This window comes from Lipotes vexillifer, unplaced genomic scaffold (genome assembly GCF_000442215.2).
Source record: "Lipotes vexillifer unplaced genomic scaffold, Lipotes_vexillifer_v1.1 scaffold2049, whole genome shotgun sequence".
NCBI classification, from domain to species: domain Eukaryota; kingdom Metazoa; phylum Chordata; class Mammalia; order Artiodactyla; family Lipotidae; genus Lipotes; species Lipotes vexillifer.
In genome coordinates this window covers 190,065-210,635 of record NW_006778494.1, presented here as the reverse complement: position 1 = coordinate 210,635, position 20,571 = coordinate 190,065, and the positions used below count along the sequence as shown (strand labels likewise).

The following is a 20,571-nucleotide window of genomic DNA, read 5'->3' as shown; positions in this document are numbered from 1 at the left end:
GAAGATCCCACATGCCGCGGAGCGGCTGGGCCCGTGAGCCATGGCCGCTGAGCCTGCGCGTCCGGAGCCTGTGCTCCGCAACGGGAGAGGCCCGTGTACCGCAAAAAAAAAAAAAAAATTAATTAACAGATTTATTTTTGGCCGCACCACACGGCTTGCAGGATCTTAGTTCCCCGACCAGGGATCGAACCCAGGCCCTCAGCAGTGAAAGCGTGGAGTCCTAACCACTGGACCGCCAGGAAATTCTGACTTTTAATAGTCGTATAATAGCTGCCAATTATTTTAAGCTGTCTTGCAGCCTTTCAAGAAGCAGATAGGGACACAAATAATTGGTGATTATCAGTGTTAGCACTCCCGGAGCACAGGCTCCGGACGCACAGGCTCCGGACGCACAGGCTCCGGACGCACAGGCTCAGCGGCCATGGCTCACGGGCCCAGCCGTTCCGCGGCATGTGGGGTCCTCCCAGACCGGGGCACGAACCCACATCCCCTGAATCGGCAGGCGGACTCTCAACCACTGCGCCACCAGGGAAGCCCTATGGGAACTTCTTACATAACCTCTTTGGGTCCAAGGTTCAATGCTGTTTACTTAAGAGGATTAAACAAGATAATGTACATAGCTGCGCACTGTAACATGCAAATTTTAATTATTCCCATAAGTTCATCATCAAAAAGTAATGATAATTACCATTTATGGAAAACCCACATCATGCCAGGCCCTGCACTAGATACTTTACCTGCAAAGACTAAGAATTCTTTTCAGAAACCAGATGATGAAACTGATTCAGAGAGATCAGGTAATGCCCCCACCCCCAAAAAAACCAAACAAAACTGTCTCACTGGGCTAGAAGGATTACAATATCAAAAGGCCAGCACTTTTGGAGTTTACAACCAAATTGAGGGAACAAAGGGCGCATCTGCTCCCAGCTAGCATCAAAGTTGAGAACGGGGCTCGCCCCAAAGTCAGTATTCAAATGCTTTATAGCAATGACTGTCACGGAAGTAAAGGAAGTAAAAGGATGGGGAGTGAGGGGCATGGGAAAGTAGTAATGAAAAGGTGTATTTAATATTAACTATTTTATACTTGTAAAATGAAGACGGAAACCCATTGTCTTTTTTAATACAGATCACATATCATAAAGTTTCATAAATTCTTCTCAGCTGATGGGACCATGCAGAAGACAGAGACTTAAAATTGGGAGCATCTGCCTAGGAGTGAGATTTTTATGTTTCTCAAAAGGGAGCATGGGTTTTAAAAGATTACTCTCTCCTCCTTCATTTGATCCCAGAGCTGTAAGCAGCTACCGGGATCCTGCTTGGCCCCGCCCCTTCTGCATTTTTCAGGTGGGAGGAAGGAGGGGTGGGGTGGTTCTATCTCACTCGAGGTCGCCTGGTGAATCAATGGCAAAGCTCCGACTAGACCCAAGGTCTCTTGTTTCCCAGGCTGGTCTCTTCTCCAAGTTAAGCTGCCTGCCTCAAACTCCCAGCAGAGGTTTCAGCACCCCTCTGAGGATCCAGCACAGGACTGGCACCACAAAGGTGTATGAAGAATAAAGAACAAAAGACCCACTGGGAACAGTTAAGCACCAAAGTCTGGTGCCACTGTGAGACAGAAAACAAGTACCCAGTATCTCAGCAGGTATGGGGTCTAAGGCTCTTCCTGGCCCCAGGCCTTCTTCCTTTTAGGTTTCCCTAAGGGCGATCAATTAACCCTCTCCCTCCCCGCTCCCTTCCCTCCCCTCCCCCCTCTACCTCTCTCCCTCTTTCTCCTCAGTCTGCTCCCCAAGGCCAGAAAAAAGTGGCTGCTGGGCCACCAGTGCTGGGGTGGGTTAAGGGAGGGGTTGGTTTACCTTTCCGAACAAAGTAACAGTGCAGGGAATGCACGTGGACATCTTCAGTCACAGACTTGGCTGCAGCCACCAAAGCCTGGCCCACGATCTGACCCCCAAACAGCCGCTGGTTTGAGGGTACCCAGTAATGCCTTCCTCTGTGGGGAGAGGGGAAAAACAGGAAAGACTTGGGTGCTGGGCCATATCCCACAATCTTCAATGAGCCTCTAGTGCAGGATCTCTTAACCTGATTGGGGTTTGGGATCTTTTGAGAATCTGGTGAAAGCCTTTCCCCAGGCAAATATCCTAACACCACTCTACCTACAACTTCAAGGCCTTAAGGATGCCCCAAACTTCTGTGGACTTCAGTTAAGGATAATGAGCCAATCCCCATATTTTATTCTATGAGAACAGGGATCAGAGAGGGAAACTGACTTGAGCAAGGTCACACACACACACACACACAAGCTCAACCATTGCCATCCTGAGCAGTATCCGGGTCTTTTGAGCCCAAGTCCAGTGTTTCTTCCATTGCCCATACCAGGGTAAGGCATAAGCCCCTCAAGCCCTTGAGTAGACCAAGACGAACCCCACAAACTGTGGAGGGGACTGCATTAAGGTCTGCCACTTACACCCCTCAACTTGACAGCCCAGTTCTTAAAAGAACTAGATTAAGAGCTTGAAGGGCCCTCAGACTTCAAGTCTAACCCCTTCAGTGCACAGATGAGGAAACTGAGGTCCCAGAGGTGAAAAGTCTTGCCCATTGCATGAGCCCAGTGGAGGATTAAGAATTTAGGTCTCCAGCTTCCCACTGCCAAGCCCAGCATTTTTCATATAATGCATTGCAAATAGCCCTCCAGGGAGTTATTTGTAATTGGTTTAAGTGGGGCTAAGTTAATACCTAAGATAGCTTCCAATAAGCCAGGAGGAGCCTTGGAAGCCCAAACTATTAAATCCCCAGTTACAGTCAAGAATTTAAGCGGCATCAGGAAGGAAACTGGCTCAGGCCTCAGAATGAATAAAGAGCTACTAGACCCCACCTAGTGGTGGTGGGGATGGGGAATGTGAGAGGAAATTATAGTGAATATGCAGGAGCTGCGGATAAGTTTGTGCCCTTGGACAAATCACTGCCCTTTCTGGACTGGCTCTCCCTGGGACATGATTCCTCAGGGGAGGCTGCTGAGAAGGATACCTTGGGTCACCACTTTTTGCCTAGATTGCCAGGACCTCCCAGGGGTGGGATGCACAGACCCCCGCGCCGAGGAGGAAGCCGGGGCAGCTTTGTCAGGCACAAGTTCCCTCCCAATCGCAGCACAGGTATCTCGCGCAGAGCCCATCCTCGTCCAAGGGGGTACGAGCAGGGGCAATGGGGTGGCAGCAGTCAATATCAGGAGCCTCTGACCCAGTGCGTGGGTGCGGGCCCGATGCGGCCGGCTACCTGAAGAGATCCTCGTCCAGCAGCTCGAGGTTGAGCACGCTGGTGACCAGGACGCTGCGGAGGTCCCTGGGTGGATCGCCGCCGCCCTGTTCGTCCTCTAGGGCCTGCGGGGACGACATGTAGCCCACTTGCTGCCGGCCCGGGACCCTGCGCTCGGGGGCACACGAGGAGACCGGGACAGAACGCGCAGCCTCCAGCAGAAGCTAAGTAACCGGAAGTCCCCCGCAAGCCCTGAGAAAGTGGGATACAGGTTATGATTGGTCGGTGCTCCTGTCAGTCTTCGGGTGAGTCTGCCCACCTGCTCTCTAGCGATTGGAGAAAATGAGTGCCAGTCCGGGGAACCCGTGCGTGATTGGGTATGACAGTGAGGGGGCGGGGCCCCGGGACTGGATAATAAGGGCTGAGTGTCATTTCCCCTGTGTCAGAGAGCAAAGACGCCCGCCAACTGACGGTAACCCTCTCAGGCCGAGGGCTTCTCCTGAGCTCCGTTAACAGGCCACCCAATAGGGGCCCACCCTTAAGGCATCCTGGGCCCACGCCAGCCGGTAGACCCTCAGAGGTGACCTCTGACCCCTGGTGTTTATCTTGGTGCAGCCCCTGGTGTGGGCAGAGGGGGCGGCCATGGAGCTAGGCAGCTGCTTCAAGACCTACGAGGACTTCAAGGAGTGCTTCAGCGCCTACAAAAAGGAGAATAGGTGCTCCTTCATTCTCAGGGACTGCGTCTCCGTCCGCTTCCACAACCTCAACCATGGCACCTCCATCCGCGAGGACATCCTGTAAGGGGGGGGAGGGGCGGGGGCGGGGCAGGAGGGTGGGGAGGAGGCCGGATAGTCCCCAGGAGGGCGGCCTGGAGGAGGAGGGAGTGCAGCTGGGCCCCTGTCTCTTTGAGGATTCCACAGGCATTTATTGAGCACCTGCTGTGTGCCTGGTGAAAAGCGCAAAAGCTTCATATGCATCGCTTTTTGACCACCCGCTTCACCTTCGCTCACTCACGCCTTCATTCATAGCTTTTATGGAATTCATAATAGCTGCAGTTTTCCCATTTTTTGAGCACCTGCCGTATCCCAGACACAAAGTATGGCCTTCACAAATAGATAAAAACGCCTTGGCGAGAATTTTCTTCATCAGTCTTCTCTTTACAAAGCAGTAACACTGGTTATTTATTGGGTAGTTTGTTCATTCATTCATTCATTTGTTCGTTCTGTAAATGGTTCTTGAGCTCCTGAGATTTACAACCTTTTTTCAAACACTTCCCATGTCCCAGGCAGCATTCTCTATTCTGTATGCTTTACCCCACAGGACTATATTGAAAATTATAGGCAAATGTTATTTTTTCCATTTGGCAGATGAGAAAAGAAGCTTGGAGGCTAAGCAAAGGGTTGAAAACTCAATTGCCTTAAGGACTCAGGTGAAACATCCCAGTGTAAGAAAATTTAACTTTAACTATACAAAAAGGAATGATGAAATAAGCAACACCAGGTGTTTGTGCTAGGGAGAACAGAAGTGTGAACTGGGCAAAATGGAGAGCAGGCCAATTAACTCCAGCTGATGGCTGCCATGTGAAAATGAAGATCCAGTGTTCCCAGATTTGGGACAAGTGGAGTCAGCAATCCAGGCTTTATGCGAATGTGTCCACTTAAAAAAAAAATCAATTCAAACGTAATCGCACACTCTATAGGCCAGCTCAGTGAGTCAAAGTATATCTGAGTTTGAGACCTCTGGGTTGAGGCGTTTGGCCAAGCTCACTCTCTAAGCAGGCAGGCTGTGTTTTATTCCCCTACTCTGAAGTCCAGTGCTGTGCTGGGTACAGCTAACATAAAGATGAATAAGTAACTAAACCTGCCCTTAAAGAGCGTGAGGTGGCATAGAGTTGGACTTAGGTAAACCAACTAGTATGTGATAAATGCTTTAAAAGAGATGTGCAGAAGAAGTGACAGATGCCTGGGAAGAAAGGGAAAGGCTTCGCACTGGGAGTAATGGTTTCTGCTGGGTTGTGAATGAAGGCACAGGGCTAGTGTAGAAGTTCAGTGGTTAATATCAAGTATCACAGAGGGGTTTGACCAGAAGGAGCTGTGGAGCGAGGGCACGGATCCGTCAAAGAAGGTGGCATGTTGGAGAAACAGTGTGGGGTGCCATGCTTGACAGGAGGCTGTGTCAGTTGCAGTTTATGTAAAAGGTCTGTAAGTACCATTGTGAGGTGTTTGGACTTTGATCTCTGCCGGTAGCATCCTTCTAAGCAGCCAAAGAATACCAAAAAATGCCCTGCTTTCAAACTGCTTACAGTCCGGATAAAGTGCAGTAGCCTCCCGTTGCCCTCATGATTAAGTCCAGGACTGTTACTAAGCTGGCTGGCCAGACCATCTGACCCTTCTGACCTCCCCATCTTGCACCACGTGCTCCATCTACACCAGGTCTTACTCCACATTCAGCTCCTGTCCCAAGCCCACAGCTTCCTGGTCCTTGCACTTACCACGTCTGCTGGTTAGAATAACCTTGCCCATCCACTTATCTTAGCTCCCTTTTCCTCAAACATTAGTTGTTTTTATACTATCCTCTCTGTACTGTATATCCTGAACTACAATTTACTTAACATTTTTCTTGAAATTCTAATATTCAAAGAAACTTTAGAACCAATCTAAGCAATAATATAAGAAGTAACAGTGTAGTGGCAAAAAGATAGTATATATTTCTAAATAACTATTAAATATTCTTGTATAATCTGAGGTCATTTTGGGCTACTTGTGGAAAACTCTGTCTTAGCTAATTGTTACTTTTCCTTCAGTTATTAGCATAATTTCCAGGAAGCCTTTCTTAACTCCCTGAAGATTAGGTTAGGTGCTCCTACTCTATGTTCTGACAGCGCCTGTTACAGTTATTTGCACATCGTTAAGGAACACAGTTTACAGAGGTTTCCCTGGTTTGCTGAGCTCTTCCAGGGAGGGACTCTGGTTTACTATTTTTTGTATTCTCACTGATTAACACCATGCTGCTTGCATAGAATCTAGTCCAAACACCTCATAATCACGCGTAAACACCCTTCAAGTGGATGGTCTCCAGGGTCTAGCACAGGACTTGTCCCATAGCAGGCCTTAAGTAACTGTTGAATGAATGAGTCATCAAGTGTTAAATGTGTAGTTCAGCGATCCTGGTGCTGCAGGGACTCAGAAAAATCACAGTGGGCTAGGGAAGCAAGTGAGAAAGGGAGGCTTGAGCTGGGCTCCATAGATGGGGAGGTGTCAGGAGGTGTATTTGCTGCTCTAACAAATTATCACAAACATAGTGGTTTTAACAACACAAATTTAGTATCTTACTGTTCTGTAGGTTAGAAGTCAGGCACAGATCTGACTGGGCTAAAACCAAGGTGTCAGCAGAGCTGCATTTCTTTCTGTAGTCCCTAGAGGAGAATCTGTTTCCGAGTCTTTTCCAGCTTCTAGAAGCTGCCCACACTCCTTGACTCATGGTCCCCTGCCTCCATCTTCAAAGCCAACAGTGGTTGGTGGAGTCCTCACATCACATCACTCTGATCCTGCTTCGTCCCATCTCCCTCTCTCTGCCTCCCTCTTCCATTTTTTAGGACCCTGTGCAGATAATCTAGGGTAATTTACCTTTAAAAAATCAGCTAATTAGCAACCTTGATTCCATCTGCAATCTTAATTCCCCTTTGCCATGTAACCTAACATATTCACAGGTTTTAGAGATTAGGAAGTGGACGTCTTTGGGGGACCATTCTGCCTATCACAGGAAAGTTAACATCCTGGATGGAGAAATGGTGTTTGAGCTAGCGCAGATATTAACATGCTGTACTTGGAAGGCAGTGAGGAGACCTGCTTGGCTGGAAGGAAGATTTATGCTGGAGCAGTGCGAAAGAGAATGGAAGGGACTCAGCTAACAGATTAGAGGTTCGGATTGGTTTTATTTTTGTTTCTGCAGGCTGAACAATTTAAAAAATGAATTTGTTTTTGAGTGGTCAATATAGTCATTTAATTTTTTAAAAATTTCAAATTACATCAAAGGGTCTAAAAGTCAGTGTCCCTTCCACTGTGTTATCTAGAGACAACCGCTATTATCTTCCTGAGATACCCGTGAGCCTGAACAAACATATCTCTTTTTTTAAATTTAATTTTATTTTATACAGCACGTTCTTATTAGTTATCCATTTTATACATATTAGTGTATATATGTCAATCCCAATCTCCCAATTCATCCCACCACCACCACCACCCCCTGCCACTTTTCCCCCTTGGTGTCCATACATTTGTTCTCTACATCTGTGGCTCAATTTCTGCCCTGCACACCGGTTCATCTGTACCATTTTTCTAGGTTCCACATATATGCGTTAATATACGATATTTGTTTTTCTTTTTCTGACTTACTTCACTCTGTATGAGTCTCTAGATCCCTCCACGTCTCTACAAATGACCCAATTTCATTCCTTTTTATGGCTGAGTAATATTCCATTGTATATATGTACCACATCTTATTTATCCATTCGACTGTCGATGGGCATTTAGGTTGCTTCCATGACCTGGCTATTGTAAATAGTGCTGCAGTGAACACTGGGGTGCATCTGTCTTTTTGAATTATGGGTTTCTCAGGGTATATGCCCAGTAGTGGGATTGCTGGGTCATACGGTAATTCTATTTTTAGTTTTTTAAGGAACCTCCATACTGTTCTCCATAGCGGCTGTATCAATTTACATTCCCACCAACAGTGCAAGAGGGTTCCCTTTTCTCCACACCCTCTCCAGCATTTGTTGTTTCTAGATTTTCTGATGATGCCCATTCTAACTGGTGTGAGGTGATACCTCATTGTAGTTTTGACTTGCATTTCTCTAATAATTAGTGATGCTGAGCAGCTTTTCATGCGCTTCTTGGCCATCTGTATGTCTTCTTTGGAGAAATGTGTATTTAGGTCTTCTGCCCCTTTTTTGATTGGGTTGTTTGCTTTTTTAATATTGAGCTGCATGAGCTGAACAAACATATCTTGTGTGTACACATGCTTCCTTTTTTTTTTGCGGTACGCAGGCCTCTCACTGTTTTGGCCTCTCCCGTTGCGGAGCACAGGCTCCAGACACGCAGGCTCAGCGACCATGGTTCACAGGCCCAGCCGCTCCGCAGCATGTGAGATCTTCCCGGACCGGGGCACGAACCTGTGTCCCCTGCATCGGCAGGCGGACTCTCAACCACTGCGCCACCAGGGGAGCCCCATCCTTTTTTTTTTTTTTAACACAGGTGGCTGCATACTATTTATACACATCATTCTGCACCTTTGCTTTTCTCACTTGTCAGCGTATTTTGGAGATTACTCCACATCACTTATTCCATTGTATGAGCCCTTTAATTCATTGATTTTACCAATCATTAACTGAAAACTTTCTCCATGCTAGTGTCTGAGACACAGTGTTGAAAAGATAAATTGAGTCCCTGCACTCATGGAGCTTCCCCTCCAGTCAGGGAGACAAATATTAAACTCTAATCACAGAAATAATGATTTCTTTAAAATAGTAGTAAAAGGGAATTCCTGGCGGTCCAGTGGTTAGAACTTTGTGCTTTCACTGCCAAAGGCCCGGGTTTAATTTCTGGCCAGGGAACTAAGATCCTGAAAGCTGTGCAGTGCAACCAAAAAATAAAAATAAACAAAAGAAAATAGTAGTAAGAGTGCCGAAGGAAAAGTCTAGCGTGCCAGGTGGGGAATGACAGGGACCTGTAATCTGGTGGGTAGAGTTGCGGTGTTGGCTGACACTTAATACCAGGGTAGGCTCTTGATGAGGAGAAAACAGCCATGGTTTACAAAGCACATTCACCTCGTTATCTGACTTGGTCCTCTGAATCTCCTTGTCAGAAGTAGGTTTTATTTCCATTAAATGAGTTAATACATGTAAAATGTGTACCGCAGGGCCTAGTACATAGAAAATAGTCCATAAATAGTATTGCCATTATAATATTATTGTGCAGATGGGGAAACAGCCAGGAAAAGTTGAATGTTAAGAGGACTGAAAGTTCTGCCTTTCTGCTTTATGTTAAGGCTCAGAGTTTCGTTATGTAACTCTTTGAAGGCTGTTACCTCCTAGTTCCACATTCTTGAGCAAAAGGGAGGAGAGAGGCTGGAAACAGTAAAGGCAAGGCCAGGGGCAGGGCCTGAGGTAGTCAAGACTTGGAAGAGGAAAGTAGTAAGAGAACCTGTAACAAAAAAAGCACCCTCCCGCTCAGAATCACCTGCTGGGAGCCAGGGAAGTCCGAATTTTTCATACAGTTACAGCCAAGAAAAATGAGAATGGGCCAAAAGGAGTGGGCAAGTAGAAGCAGGGAGTGGGGTAAGATTTCAAGAAACTATAAGAAAGCGTCAAGGTGTTAGAACTGAAGGTCAGACCGAGACTGTTTATTGCCAGAGCTCTTAAGTCCCCTCCTTAACCACTGGGTTGTAACAGCATTCCAGTATTGATTCATTCAACAAACTTCTAGTAAGAGGTAAACAGGTTTACCCCCAGGCGTTGAGCTGGGGTAAAAAGATGAGTAAAGTGTGGGCTCTACCCTTGAGGATGATAATGTGCTGCAGCTCAGGCCTTTAGCACAGAGGGGTGACTGCTTGGTAGGATGTTGTAAAGGATCTTCTCGGATCATGTGCTGGATACTGGCTCTGTGCAGAGCACACTAACTTGGGCTTTTTGAGTGATGTACGGATGTGTGGAATGAGTGCTTCTCTTGTGGGACTGGACGGCAGGTGGGGGAAAAGTCTTCAGGGGGTAATTTAGCAGAGCACAGTGTTTCCCACAACTACTGGTGGTGAGGTGAGATGATTTTAATATTAAGTATTTATGTTAATATCTAAACATAAATATCCTTATTAAATAAAGTGAGCTGATTTAAAGAAAACCATTTGAGGGGACTTCCCTGGAGGTCCAGTGGTTAAGACTCCGCACTTCCCTGGTCGGAGATCTAAGATCCCACATGCCGCGCAGTGCGGCCTTTAAAAAAATAAACCATTTGAAAATACTAATGCAGAGGTTACAGGAGTGGCTATGGGAGATGTAAAGGGGGTTCGTGATTCCTTGAAGTTCAGGAGAAGCTGGCATATCAGTTTAAAAAGTGAGAACTCTGAAGTCAGAAAGACAGGCTTCCCTGGTGGCACAGTGATTAAGAATCCGCCTGCCAATGCAGGGAACACGAGTTCGAGCCCTGGTCCAGGAAGATCCCACGTGCCGCAGAGCAACTAAGCCCTTGTGCTACAACTACTGAGCCTGTGCTCTAGAGCCCGCGAGCCACAACTACTGAAGCCCGTGTGCCTAGAGCCCGTGCTCCGCAACAAGAGAAGCCACCGCAATGAGAAGCCTATGCACCACAACGAAGAGTAGCCCCTGCTCACGGCAACTAGAGGAAGCCTGTGCACAGCAACAAAGACCCAACACAGCCAAAAATTTAAAAAAAAAAAATATATATATATATATATATATATATATATATATATATATATATATATAAGAACCAAAAAAAGAAAGACAGGCTTTAACCCTGACCTTGGGCAAGACTTTTAATCTCCGTGACATAGTTTCATCCTCTGTAAAATGAGAAGGATGTGGTGAAGATTAAATAAAATACATGTAGTTGCTGAAGCATAGTGCTCAGTAAATATTTGCCAAAGTCATAACTGTAGTACATGATGGAAAGTATAGGTTTTTTTTTTCCTTAAATAAATAAATATTTAGTTAGTTAGTTAGTTAGGCTGCCCCGCATCTTAGTTGGGGCATGCAGGATCTTTGTTGCAGCATGCGGGCTTCTTATTTGCGGCATGCGGGACCTAGTTCCCTGACCAGGGATGGAACCCGGGCCCCCTGCATGGGCCGTGCAGTCTTACCCACTGGATCACCGGGGAAGCCCCGGTGTTTTTTTAAAATTTAATTAATTAATTAATTAGGCTGCGTTGGGTCTTCGTTGCTGCCTGCGGGCTTTCTCTAGTTGCGGTGAGCGGGAGCTACTCCTCGTTGCGGTGCCTGGGCTTCTCATTGCGGTGGCTTCTCTTGTTGCGGAGCACGGGCTCTAGGCGCATGGGCTTCAGTAGTTGTGGCACACGGGCTTAGTTGGCCCGCGGCATGTGGGATCTTCCCGGACCAGCGATTGAACCCGTGTCCCCTGCATTAGCAGGCGGATTCTTAACCACTGCACCAGGGAAGAAGTTCAAGCCCCGGTATTTTTTTTTTTTTTTTCCTTCGGTATGCGGGCCTCTCACTGCTGTGGCCTCTCCCGTTTCGGAGCACAGGCTCCAGACGCGCAGGCTCAGCGGCCATGGCTCACGGGCCCAGCCGCACGTGGGATCCTCCCAGACCGGGGCACGAACCTGCGTCCCCTGCATCGGCAGGCGGACTCTCAACCACTGCACCACCAGGGAAGCCCCAAGCCCTGGTATTTTTAAGAGTCAGAAAAATGTGTTGTGGGAGGTACTACTAAATGACCCAAAGTCCCAATCGACTGGGAGATTCTGTGATTTTAAACCCAGTTTCCCTTCCCATATTTTTACATATGGCTGTTGTGTTTTTCTTTTTTGTTATGTCTTTGGGGGATTGATAGTCTTCAAACCGTGAAGTATTCCAATGTCTCTCTCCATTGCTGTTCAGTTTAATAGCTACCTTTTTTGAATACTTTTTTGGAACATGTTCCAGACACTCTGCTGAGAGCTTTACAGACATTGTTTTGTTTAATCCTCATCACACTCTTTGAACTAAGCCCTTGTTATCTGAGTTTTCATTTTTCCATGTATCACTAATCACAAGGTTCTGTAGGAAAGCACAAATCTTGCTAACAAACTAGCCACTTTAAAAATTAGTCACTACTTAGTCATTCCTTCCTGCTTATCCTCCCGGTTCCATCAACATCTATGGTAGTGAGTTTTTGGCAAATGAATAGATGTGGTAAACATAAGGATTATAAAATGCAAATAAAACTGATTGCAAACTGAAACTGCACATCTTCCAAGAGCTGTAGGACTTGGTGAAGTCCCTGAAAGTAATGATAGAGAAATCCTTGCATCACCTGCAGCCTTATGCCAGTTGACAAATGGAAAGGGAAGTCAGCAGGACAATGATATGTACAGATGTGAGAAGCAAAGGATTTGCATAGCAAAAATTAAATTAGGCCCTTGGGAAACGTGATAAAGCCCAGGAATATTTTGGTAAAATTGACCCTTACATATTGCTAAAGTAAGACAGGAAATAAAGTATCAGAGTGTTTGGGGGAGATATACCAATAAAAAAAAAAGTTGATGCTTTAAGTGGTTCTTTGATTATTCTAAGAATTGGCAGATAGCTGCCATTATAACTTAAATTTCATTAAATATAATATTTTCATAATTTTCATCTCATTTTTTTAAAGATTGCACATATCTTTTTTTCCCACTAATTTCCTGTGAAAAATTTCCTGTGGTTTCTGGCGAGGTTTTTTTTGGCTATAATTAACCGAAAACCCTGACTCAAAATGCATTATTTCTTAGCCCAGAGAAGGTGATTGTTTCAGTGGCCCAGGCTTTTCCCTTCTTTCCACTCTGCCATCCTCAGGTCTCAGCTTTGCCCTCAGGATGGCTCGCCACATGGCACAAATGTAGGAGTCACATCCAGAAGAAAAAGCCTGCCTTGGTTTCCTGCAGATTTCCTATCATGTTTCTTTGTGCAGAATTGGGCCAGTATCCATGGCCATTCCTAATGAGATTAACTTAATTCGCTTAGAGTAGCCCCGAAGCACTTAGCTATATGGGAGAGGAATGGCAACCCGAATATAATTGGCCTTCAGTTAGGAAGGAAGGAAGGAGGGGGCTAAGGGATGTTGGGTTGGCCACCAACCAATCCTGCTACAGCCTTTTTTTTTTTAATTGAAGAATAGGTGATGTACAATATTATATAAGTTACAGGTGTACAATGTAGTGATTTACAATTTTCAAAGGTTTTACTCCTTTTATACTTATTATAAAATATTGGCTATATTCCCCATGTTGTACAATATATCCTTGTAGCTTATTTATACATAATAGTTTGTACCACTTAATCCCCTACCCCCTATATTTTCCCTCCCCACTTCCCTCTACCCACTGTTAACCACTAGTCTGTTCCCTTTGTCTGTGAGTCTACTTCTTTTTCGTTATATTCACTAGTTTGTTGTATTTTTTAGATTCCACATATAAGTGATATCATACAGTAGTTATCTTTCTCTGTCTGCCACAGCCTTTTAAATGAATTCACTTTTAGTGGTACTGATTATTCTTGGATCAGGTACTGATTATTCATAGATCAGTACTCTTGTTATTTCTATATTTATAGATAAGAACTGGAGGCTGAGAGGAAGTGAAGTGACTTGTCCAAGTTCACATAGCTAAGTGGTAAAGCTGGAATTTAAACTCAGATCTTCTGGCTCCAGAGTCTTGTTCGTAACTCAGGTTATGTTGTCTAAAATGGCTTGACTCCACCTGTAAAAATTCTGTTCATTGCTCAAGGTGCAATTTACATGCAACAAGGACACAAATCTTATGTGAAATTAATCAAAAGCTTTAGATCTGTTCCAATCCCTATAGTCAGGGTAAATCACTCTTTATTCAATTATAGATATATTGCTTGTACCTCTATTTAACGATTCACTTAGTTTTGGCTTTACTGGCCATCTGTGTAATAATCTCTCTGCTCCCTAGACTTTGAGAGTAGAGACTATCTAATTTGTCTCTGCAGCCTTCTGAGCAGCTAGTATAGTGTTTGGTATATAGTAGGACTTAGTAGATGTTTGAAATTAAACAAAGGACTTGTCCAAAGTTATAGTTAGTAATAGTGCTGGGATAGAAGCCAAGTCACCTGACAGAACTCTCCCAGTGGTCTTCCTAATGTGCTACTCATGTTAAACGGAGAATTTTCTGTGTCATGCAATCACTCATTTAATGTTCATTCAGGGTGTGTGTTCAGAGCACCTAGTCTGTGCCAGGTGCAGTGCCAGGCACTGGGAGTACACTGGGGGCACAGTCCAGGTAGAGGAAATAAACATGTACAGAGAACATTGAAAGGAAGCAAGACTGGCTGACTCCCTTCTTCCAGATCCTGCCTGAGCACACTTGGATGTCAGCACTAAGGGAGATTCAGAAAAGTGTAAAACCCCATCCCTGTCTTGAAGAGAGTCTGTGCTTTCACCTGGAAGATAGAAATAAATACAGATTAAAATTACTACAGTGCTCAAAGAATTCTTACAAAAGATTTGTGTATTTCACTGTGTGTAAATTATACTCAATACGAGAGATTAAGGGAAGCAGTGGAATTCCCTGGCGGTCTGGTGGTTAGGACTTGGCACTTTAGTGCTGAGGGCCCGGGTTCAATTCCTGGTCAGGGAACTAAGATCCTGCAAACCGCATGGTGCAGCCAAAAATTTTTTATATTAAAATTAAAAAAGATTAAGGGAAGCAGGAAAACATAACAGAGGCTTTAACCTAGTACCCTTTAAGTTTGACGTGCATGGTGCACGTCACGCACCAAACAAGGACAGTATGTTTAGAGATCTTTAAGGAAGTTATTGAACCTGAACAATCAAAGCATTGAGGGTCAAGTTGAGGAGGGTAAAAATGAGAATTCAGAGAGGGAGAAGTATTTTGAAAGAAGACAGGCAACATAATGGTTAACTACATAGACTGTAGCCAAGCAGGCTTGGTTCAAATCCCAGGTCGTCCAGTTTTAGCTGGAGGATTAAATCCCAGATTCTCATCCTTGAGAAGCTCTTTAAGCCTGTTGCCTCATCTGTAAAATATGGATGATGGAACCCTTTTCTTAATGTAAAAGGATGCATGTAAGGGGCTTACATGTAGGCTGGCATATAATAATTCTTAATATATATAATAGTGGGAAGAAAGAATTTAAAAGACTTACCACACTGGATATAGACATGGAGAAGGGGGAATTAAAAAGAATGCCAATGTCTCCACCCTGGGAGGTGCAATCATTAATAGAACCAGGAAAGGTGGAAAGAGCTTTATGGTTGGCACTCACCAGTATCTTTTTTTTGGAAAAAAAGAGATAGGTTAACAAGCATATACTATGAACACGTAAAGTCAATATAAAGTGATGAGCTAAGATCTGTGCTAAGATGTTGAGCCAGCAGAAGGGTAGGGCCCAATCTGAGGGCTTGGGGGAGGCATCCTAGGAAAGATGGTAGTTGCACGTAGTCCTGAAGGATGAGTTAGCTCTGAGATGAAGACAGATGGGTAGGGCATTCCAGACAGAAAGACAACCCGAGCAAAGGCATAAAGGTGAGACACAGTGTAGTGAACATGGGAAGTGGTAGACAGTTTGTCTTTCTAGGGTACAATAAACAAGACAGTTGGGACAGCGGAAAACAGGCGGAGGAGTTAGGCAGAGGCTACACCGCGGTCACCCCTCGCTGGCCTTGCCGTGCTACTGGGCTGCTCCCTGAGCTGGGGACGGTGTTGCCGCCCTGGCACTGCGCACACCACAAGTGCAGGCATTTTCAGCCTCAGGCCCCTCCGCCCTGTTATTTCAGGCGTGACATCCTATTTTTCTAAGCTTGCCCCACAGGATGAGCAAACAGGACCAGCTGGGCCAGAGTGTTTGGAAGGGGGTTGGTGAGATGCCCAGGCTGTGTCATGTCATGCCAGGGGCTGAGATTTCCCCCCCCCTTCCCCAATCTTTGGGTTAGGACACTGTCTGAGGAGGCAGGGGTGTGACCCGTCCCGCCCACCTGTGGTCCATCACATCTTTGACAAGCATGTGCTGAAGGAGCAGCAGTGGTGTCAGGTGCTTGGAATACACTGAGGACTGACTTGCTCTTGCCACTTGAAAACAACCCCATCCAATTGGAAAGACACTGCATAAATGCCCAAGAAAAGGTCACAAGGCTTAGGAGCTGTAGTAACAGTAGATGACTTTTATTTAGAATAAATGAAAGGCTGAACCAGGCTCTGGGCTAAATCTGATGTCTGTGGCTTATTTAATTCTCATAACAACCCTAATTAGTTTCATTTTATGATGGGGAGTTGTGCAGTTACTCTGCACACAGAGAGGTAGAGTAACTTGCCCAAGGTCAAACGGCTTCTGAGTGGTAGAGCCTGGATTCAAATCCAGAGCGTCCAGTGGTTATCCACTGTTCAACCACTACCGCTACCCAGAAAATCTGCTAAGCCTTTTCCTTTAAATAAATGCTATGAATCTGAAGTAAGGACCAATTACTGTGGCTTGAGGGCCTCCATAAAGGTTTCCTGGAGAAGGTGGGGCCTGATTTGGGCCTTGAAGCATGGGTTGAATGAGGATAGGAAGGGGAAAAGAGCAGATATTCAATTTAATTACTGTTCTCCTTTGAATCAGCACTTTCAGCCTAGAATGGCAAAGTTAGCAGGATCCTAAAGATCATCTAGCCCAGGGGTTCTCACTCTCTTAGGATGTGGACATTTTTCTTTAAGTCAGTGGTGAACCCAGATCCCAGATATACCCTAAGCCCCGAGGCCTCTTTTATTTTTGCTGCCTAGGGGAGAAGGCAGAGGAGGCAATGGCTCCCTAAAGGCAGGAATGAAGGGGCCCCTTTAAACAGTGAGTAACCAGCTCTGCTGCTGCCTCTTATCTGTTTTCCCTTGTATCTTTGCCTCAGATCGAATTGTTGACAACTACAGATGGGAAAATGAGAGTAAATAAAAGGAGTTGGGGCTTAGAACTTCTGTAGATGAACATGAAGGGTGTTTTAGTTGGATGGGGTCTTGAAGAAAAACCTGAATACTTTGGGACTGGAGAGAAAACGTAAACCTTTCCTACTTCCTGTATTGCACTGTGGTCTCCCGGAAATGTATCAGCCGCTATAAGTCCCTGCAGGGCGTTGACTTGTAAGGGAAAGGGGGTGGTCAGCACCTTTTTCATTTTCACCTCTGCCTTCCCTAGATATGTGCAGGTGAAATTTGTCTGTATTCGGACCCAGTCAAACAGGAAGAGAACAGCAGCGGCAGCTATGTGCCCAGCATACTTGCTCCTGCGGTACAATGAGAAACTGGATAGACTATTTATCAGTGAACTCAACACACAGCATATACACGTTGACTCCAAAACCGCGGGTCCTAGAGGAGACGCCACTGGCAAATCTCAGAAGAAACTCCAGCCTGCACAGCCCACGATCAACAAAGACCTTGGCACAGCTGAGAAGTCCCTGTCTGAGCCATCATTTTGCTTAGATAAGGTCCAAACACCCTCAAAGCCAGAGCAGGAGGGCATCACTCCTTCTGACCTGGCCAAGATAGCCAAAGTGATGAAGAACTTTCTTAAGGTGGATGTGGGTTCCATGGCCTCCTTCAGTGTGGGCAGCAGCCAAGACCTGGACAGGCTCAGCTTCCAGAGCAGCAAGATGAGCGACCTCTTCATCCGCTTCCCTGAGAGTCTCTTGCTGCACCGGGTGGAGAATGCCCAGGGCCACATCCTCTATGCTTTCTTGGTGGAGAGCAAGGAACGAGAGGGGCGAGTGGTACACTTTGCGGTGCTCAAGGCCGAGACAGCCACCTCCGTGGCCAAGATGCTGAGTGTCTTTACAGAGTTCAACTCAGATTGGCCCAAGGTCAAGGTGGTCTTCGTGGACCCGTCCTTCGCGCACCGAGCCATCCTGCAGGAGATCTTCCCTGCTGCCCGCATCCTCCTCTCCATCTACCACACGACCCGACTCTTGGAGAAGAAGTTGCGCCGTCGCGCAGCGGAGCCGTCCTCTAAAAGGCTCATGAAAGAAGCCCTGCGGGAGGCCGTGTTTGTCACTTCTGAGGCCAGCCTGCAAAATCTCTGCCAGATGTCCCAAGCCCTGCTCAGTGAGCAGCTCTTCAGCTTCCTTCAGGCCCACTGGTTCTCCTGTGAACTGCTGTGGTACATGCACGTCAGGAAGGGCCTGCACGCCTGTAACACCTACATGGACAGCCTGGACGTCGTCACCAGCAAGGTGTCGAGCCTCTTCCGGGAACAGCAGTCCCTGCTGGACTGCATCCTCCGCTTTGTGGATTACATAGACTTCTTTAACACCAAAGGCTTGAAGAACTTTCCCACTGCTACCCCCAGGTTAAAGAGAGCCCGGTCAGCAAGCAAGGCACCAAAGTCCAAGAAGGCTTCTGGAATCTGCGGAGGGAGCTTCGTCAGGCTGCCCATGCAAGAGGCACAGCCAGAGCCGCAGCAGGTGCAGGCGCCTCAGCAGCAGCTCCAGGGGCAGCCCTCCCAGGGCGGCATGCTAGACTCCTTACTCCAGAGTGGCTCCGATCTGGCCTACAAGCTGTGCCACAATGAGTGGGCGGTGGTGCAGAACTCCACGCACCTGGTGGACATGGCTGGCTGTTCCGTGGACGTGCAGCTGCTAGAGGACTCCCACCAGGCGAGCAAGGACGGCTGCAGCTGCAGCTGCTCCTTTCAACAGCGGTACCACCTGCCATGCCGGCACATTTTGGCCCTGCTGCACACCAGCCAGAGGCCCGTGGGCGAAGCCATGGTGTGCCGCCGGTGGCAGAAGAGGTACCAGCACCTTCTCGGGCCCAGCGGGGAGCTCCGGGACCCTGTCCTGATACCGAACGCAGGCCAGCCAGGGGAGAAAGGACGGAACGACATGATTCAGGACCTAAGCAGGGAGCTCGCGAACCTGCTGATGCAGAGTGAGGGACCAGAGCTGGAGGAGCGCTATTCCACCTTGCGCAAGATTGTGGACATCTGGGCGGCCTCCTGCCAGCCTCCTGAGCCCAGTCAGCAGCCAGGGGACTTCAAGGATGTGGGCCGCCTCCCTTTCCTCTGGGGAAAGCAGGAGGAAGGGGAGGGACTCGCTCCTCCTGGAGCCACAATTCACCATTGAAGCACCTGCACCGGCGCAGTGGGCCACAGACACCTTTCCCTGGAAGTCTGAGAGCTCAAAGCAGGCAGGACATGCTAGGTGTCAGCGTTTTAACCAATGTCTTCCTAGGTAGGGTGAGGAACATTGTTCCAACAGGAAGAAGAACCCCACTGTGTGACAGTCCTTTGAATCTACCCCTTTTCTGCCCTGCCTTTGACTTTCCTCGGGAGCCTCATTCGTTGTTCAAGGCCAAAGTTATCTCCATGCTGAAGGGTCGTCCCTCATTCTCCCTCAACCCCTGAATTTAGATCTTATCCACTATATAGAGATGAAACCCTGCCCCAGGTTAGGGTGAGATAAAACGGACCTGATAGAAGAGCCTGGTTTCAGGGACGAAAGGAAGGAGGGTGATCCTTGGCTTTTGCTGCTCTTTACAAAGAATTTGTTATTTGTACCTATTTTTATTCATATTAAAGTTTTTGTTTTATTTTTGTTTTTTAAATAAAATCAAAGAAGCAGGAGAAATGCGTTCTGCCTGAACAGGGAAGGAATCGGATGGGGGTTGTGGAACCACATGGAGCCTGACGCCTCAGATTCAATGAGTAGCAATCGGCCCCTTACTTCACTCTCTTCCTGCAACCAAGCCTTCAACATTGATTTCAGGCTGCCTCATATTCTAGCAGGAAGAAGCCAAATAGATTGGGAGGGAAGAAACCTGGGTCTGAGACTTGACTGCCCTCAACTTGCTGGGAGACTGTGGGCAAGTCCCTAATTTCTTTGACCCCAGTTTCCTCATCTGTAAAAATTAGTGTGTTGGCTTGTTCTAATTCCAATTTACCCTCTAGATTCAAGGCAGTTTTAAGCACCAACACAGACTTTTGTTGTTGGTAGTTTGCAGTCTTAATCACCTAAAGCCTGGTAGCCACCCAGCTTTCCAAGAGCCATCTTCGGGGGAACCGAGGTCAAAAGATGACCTTAACAGTCACAGCGCTGTGCTGGAGCTCGCCTGCAAAATACTGGAGGGGGTTGGGCTGGGAAACACCGGAGTTCAGCTCTCTCAAGATCTGGGTCTCTTTAATTCCAAGAGTTGGGCCCCTTGACCCCTGTTGGAGAGGCGGAATTTGAGACCTGGCCCTCAGTTTCCCCATAAGGCAGAAGACACTGTACCATTCATTACATAGGCACCCCTTCCTACCCTCCTGGGGTTTTGTAATTTGACCAGAGAAGAAAAAATCCGTGCAACACTGCTATTTATTTTTTCTTTTTTTGGCTTCGGAGGGAGTTTCCATAGTAACGCACCCTTCCTGTGTTCTTCCCACACGTGAGGCTCCAAAGTTTCAGCCTCAGTGCTCAGACTTCGCCAGGATGCTAGCGTCTTCAAGCTTTCATTGGTTGTCGCCAGCCGGGCCCCTCGTATCTCTGGTAACGGCACCCGCCCACGAGTCGTCGGGCTACGGTTGGTCGGAGCGCCAAAGACCGGAAGCAAATTCCTCAGGCAATTGGCCAG

At 46.9% G+C, this 20,571-nt stretch overlaps 2 protein-coding genes across 2 annotated transcripts in view; one reads left to right on the top strand and one right to left on the bottom strand.

The window, feature by feature from the left end:
* ACOT8 (acyl-CoA thioesterase 8) overlaps positions 1-3,466 on the bottom strand; it is a 13,619-nt gene extending 10,153 nt beyond the window's left edge. The window contains exons 1-2 of the mRNA XM_007451641.1: positions 3,268-3,466; positions 1,851-1,987 (exon numbers count right to left, since the gene is read on the bottom strand). Of these exons, the coding sequence (XP_007451703.1) occupies positions 1,851-1,987; positions 3,268-3,386 (256 nt within the window). The 5' untranslated portion in view covers positions 3,387-3,466. The remainder of the gene's footprint in view (positions 1-1,850; positions 1,988-3,267) is intronic.
* A 422-nt stretch (positions 3,467-3,888) lies between these two features.
* On the top strand, positions 3,889-19,085 carry ZSWIM3 (zinc finger SWIM-type containing 3). Its single transcript, XM_007451647.1, has 2 exons — positions 3,889-4,043; positions 17,162-19,085. The coding sequence occupies exons 1-2, from the start codon at positions 3,889-3,891 to the stop codon at positions 19,083-19,085; spliced, it is 2,079 nt and encodes a 692-aa protein (XP_007451709.1).
* The last annotated feature ends 1,486 nt before the right edge of the window (positions 19,086-20,571 follow it).

What these genes read in the sequence shown, in the direction of transcription:
- ZSWIM3 (XM_007451647.1), top strand. Translation starts at nt 3,889, where the DNA reads ATGGAGCTAGGCAGCTGCTTCAAGACCTACGAGGACTTCAAGGAGTGC. An exon ending in TCCATCCGCGAGGACATCCT is followed by an intron (nt 4,044 to 17,161) that starts GTAAGGGGGGGG and finishes TGCCTTCCCTAG; the next exon opens with ATATGTGCAGGTGAAATTTG.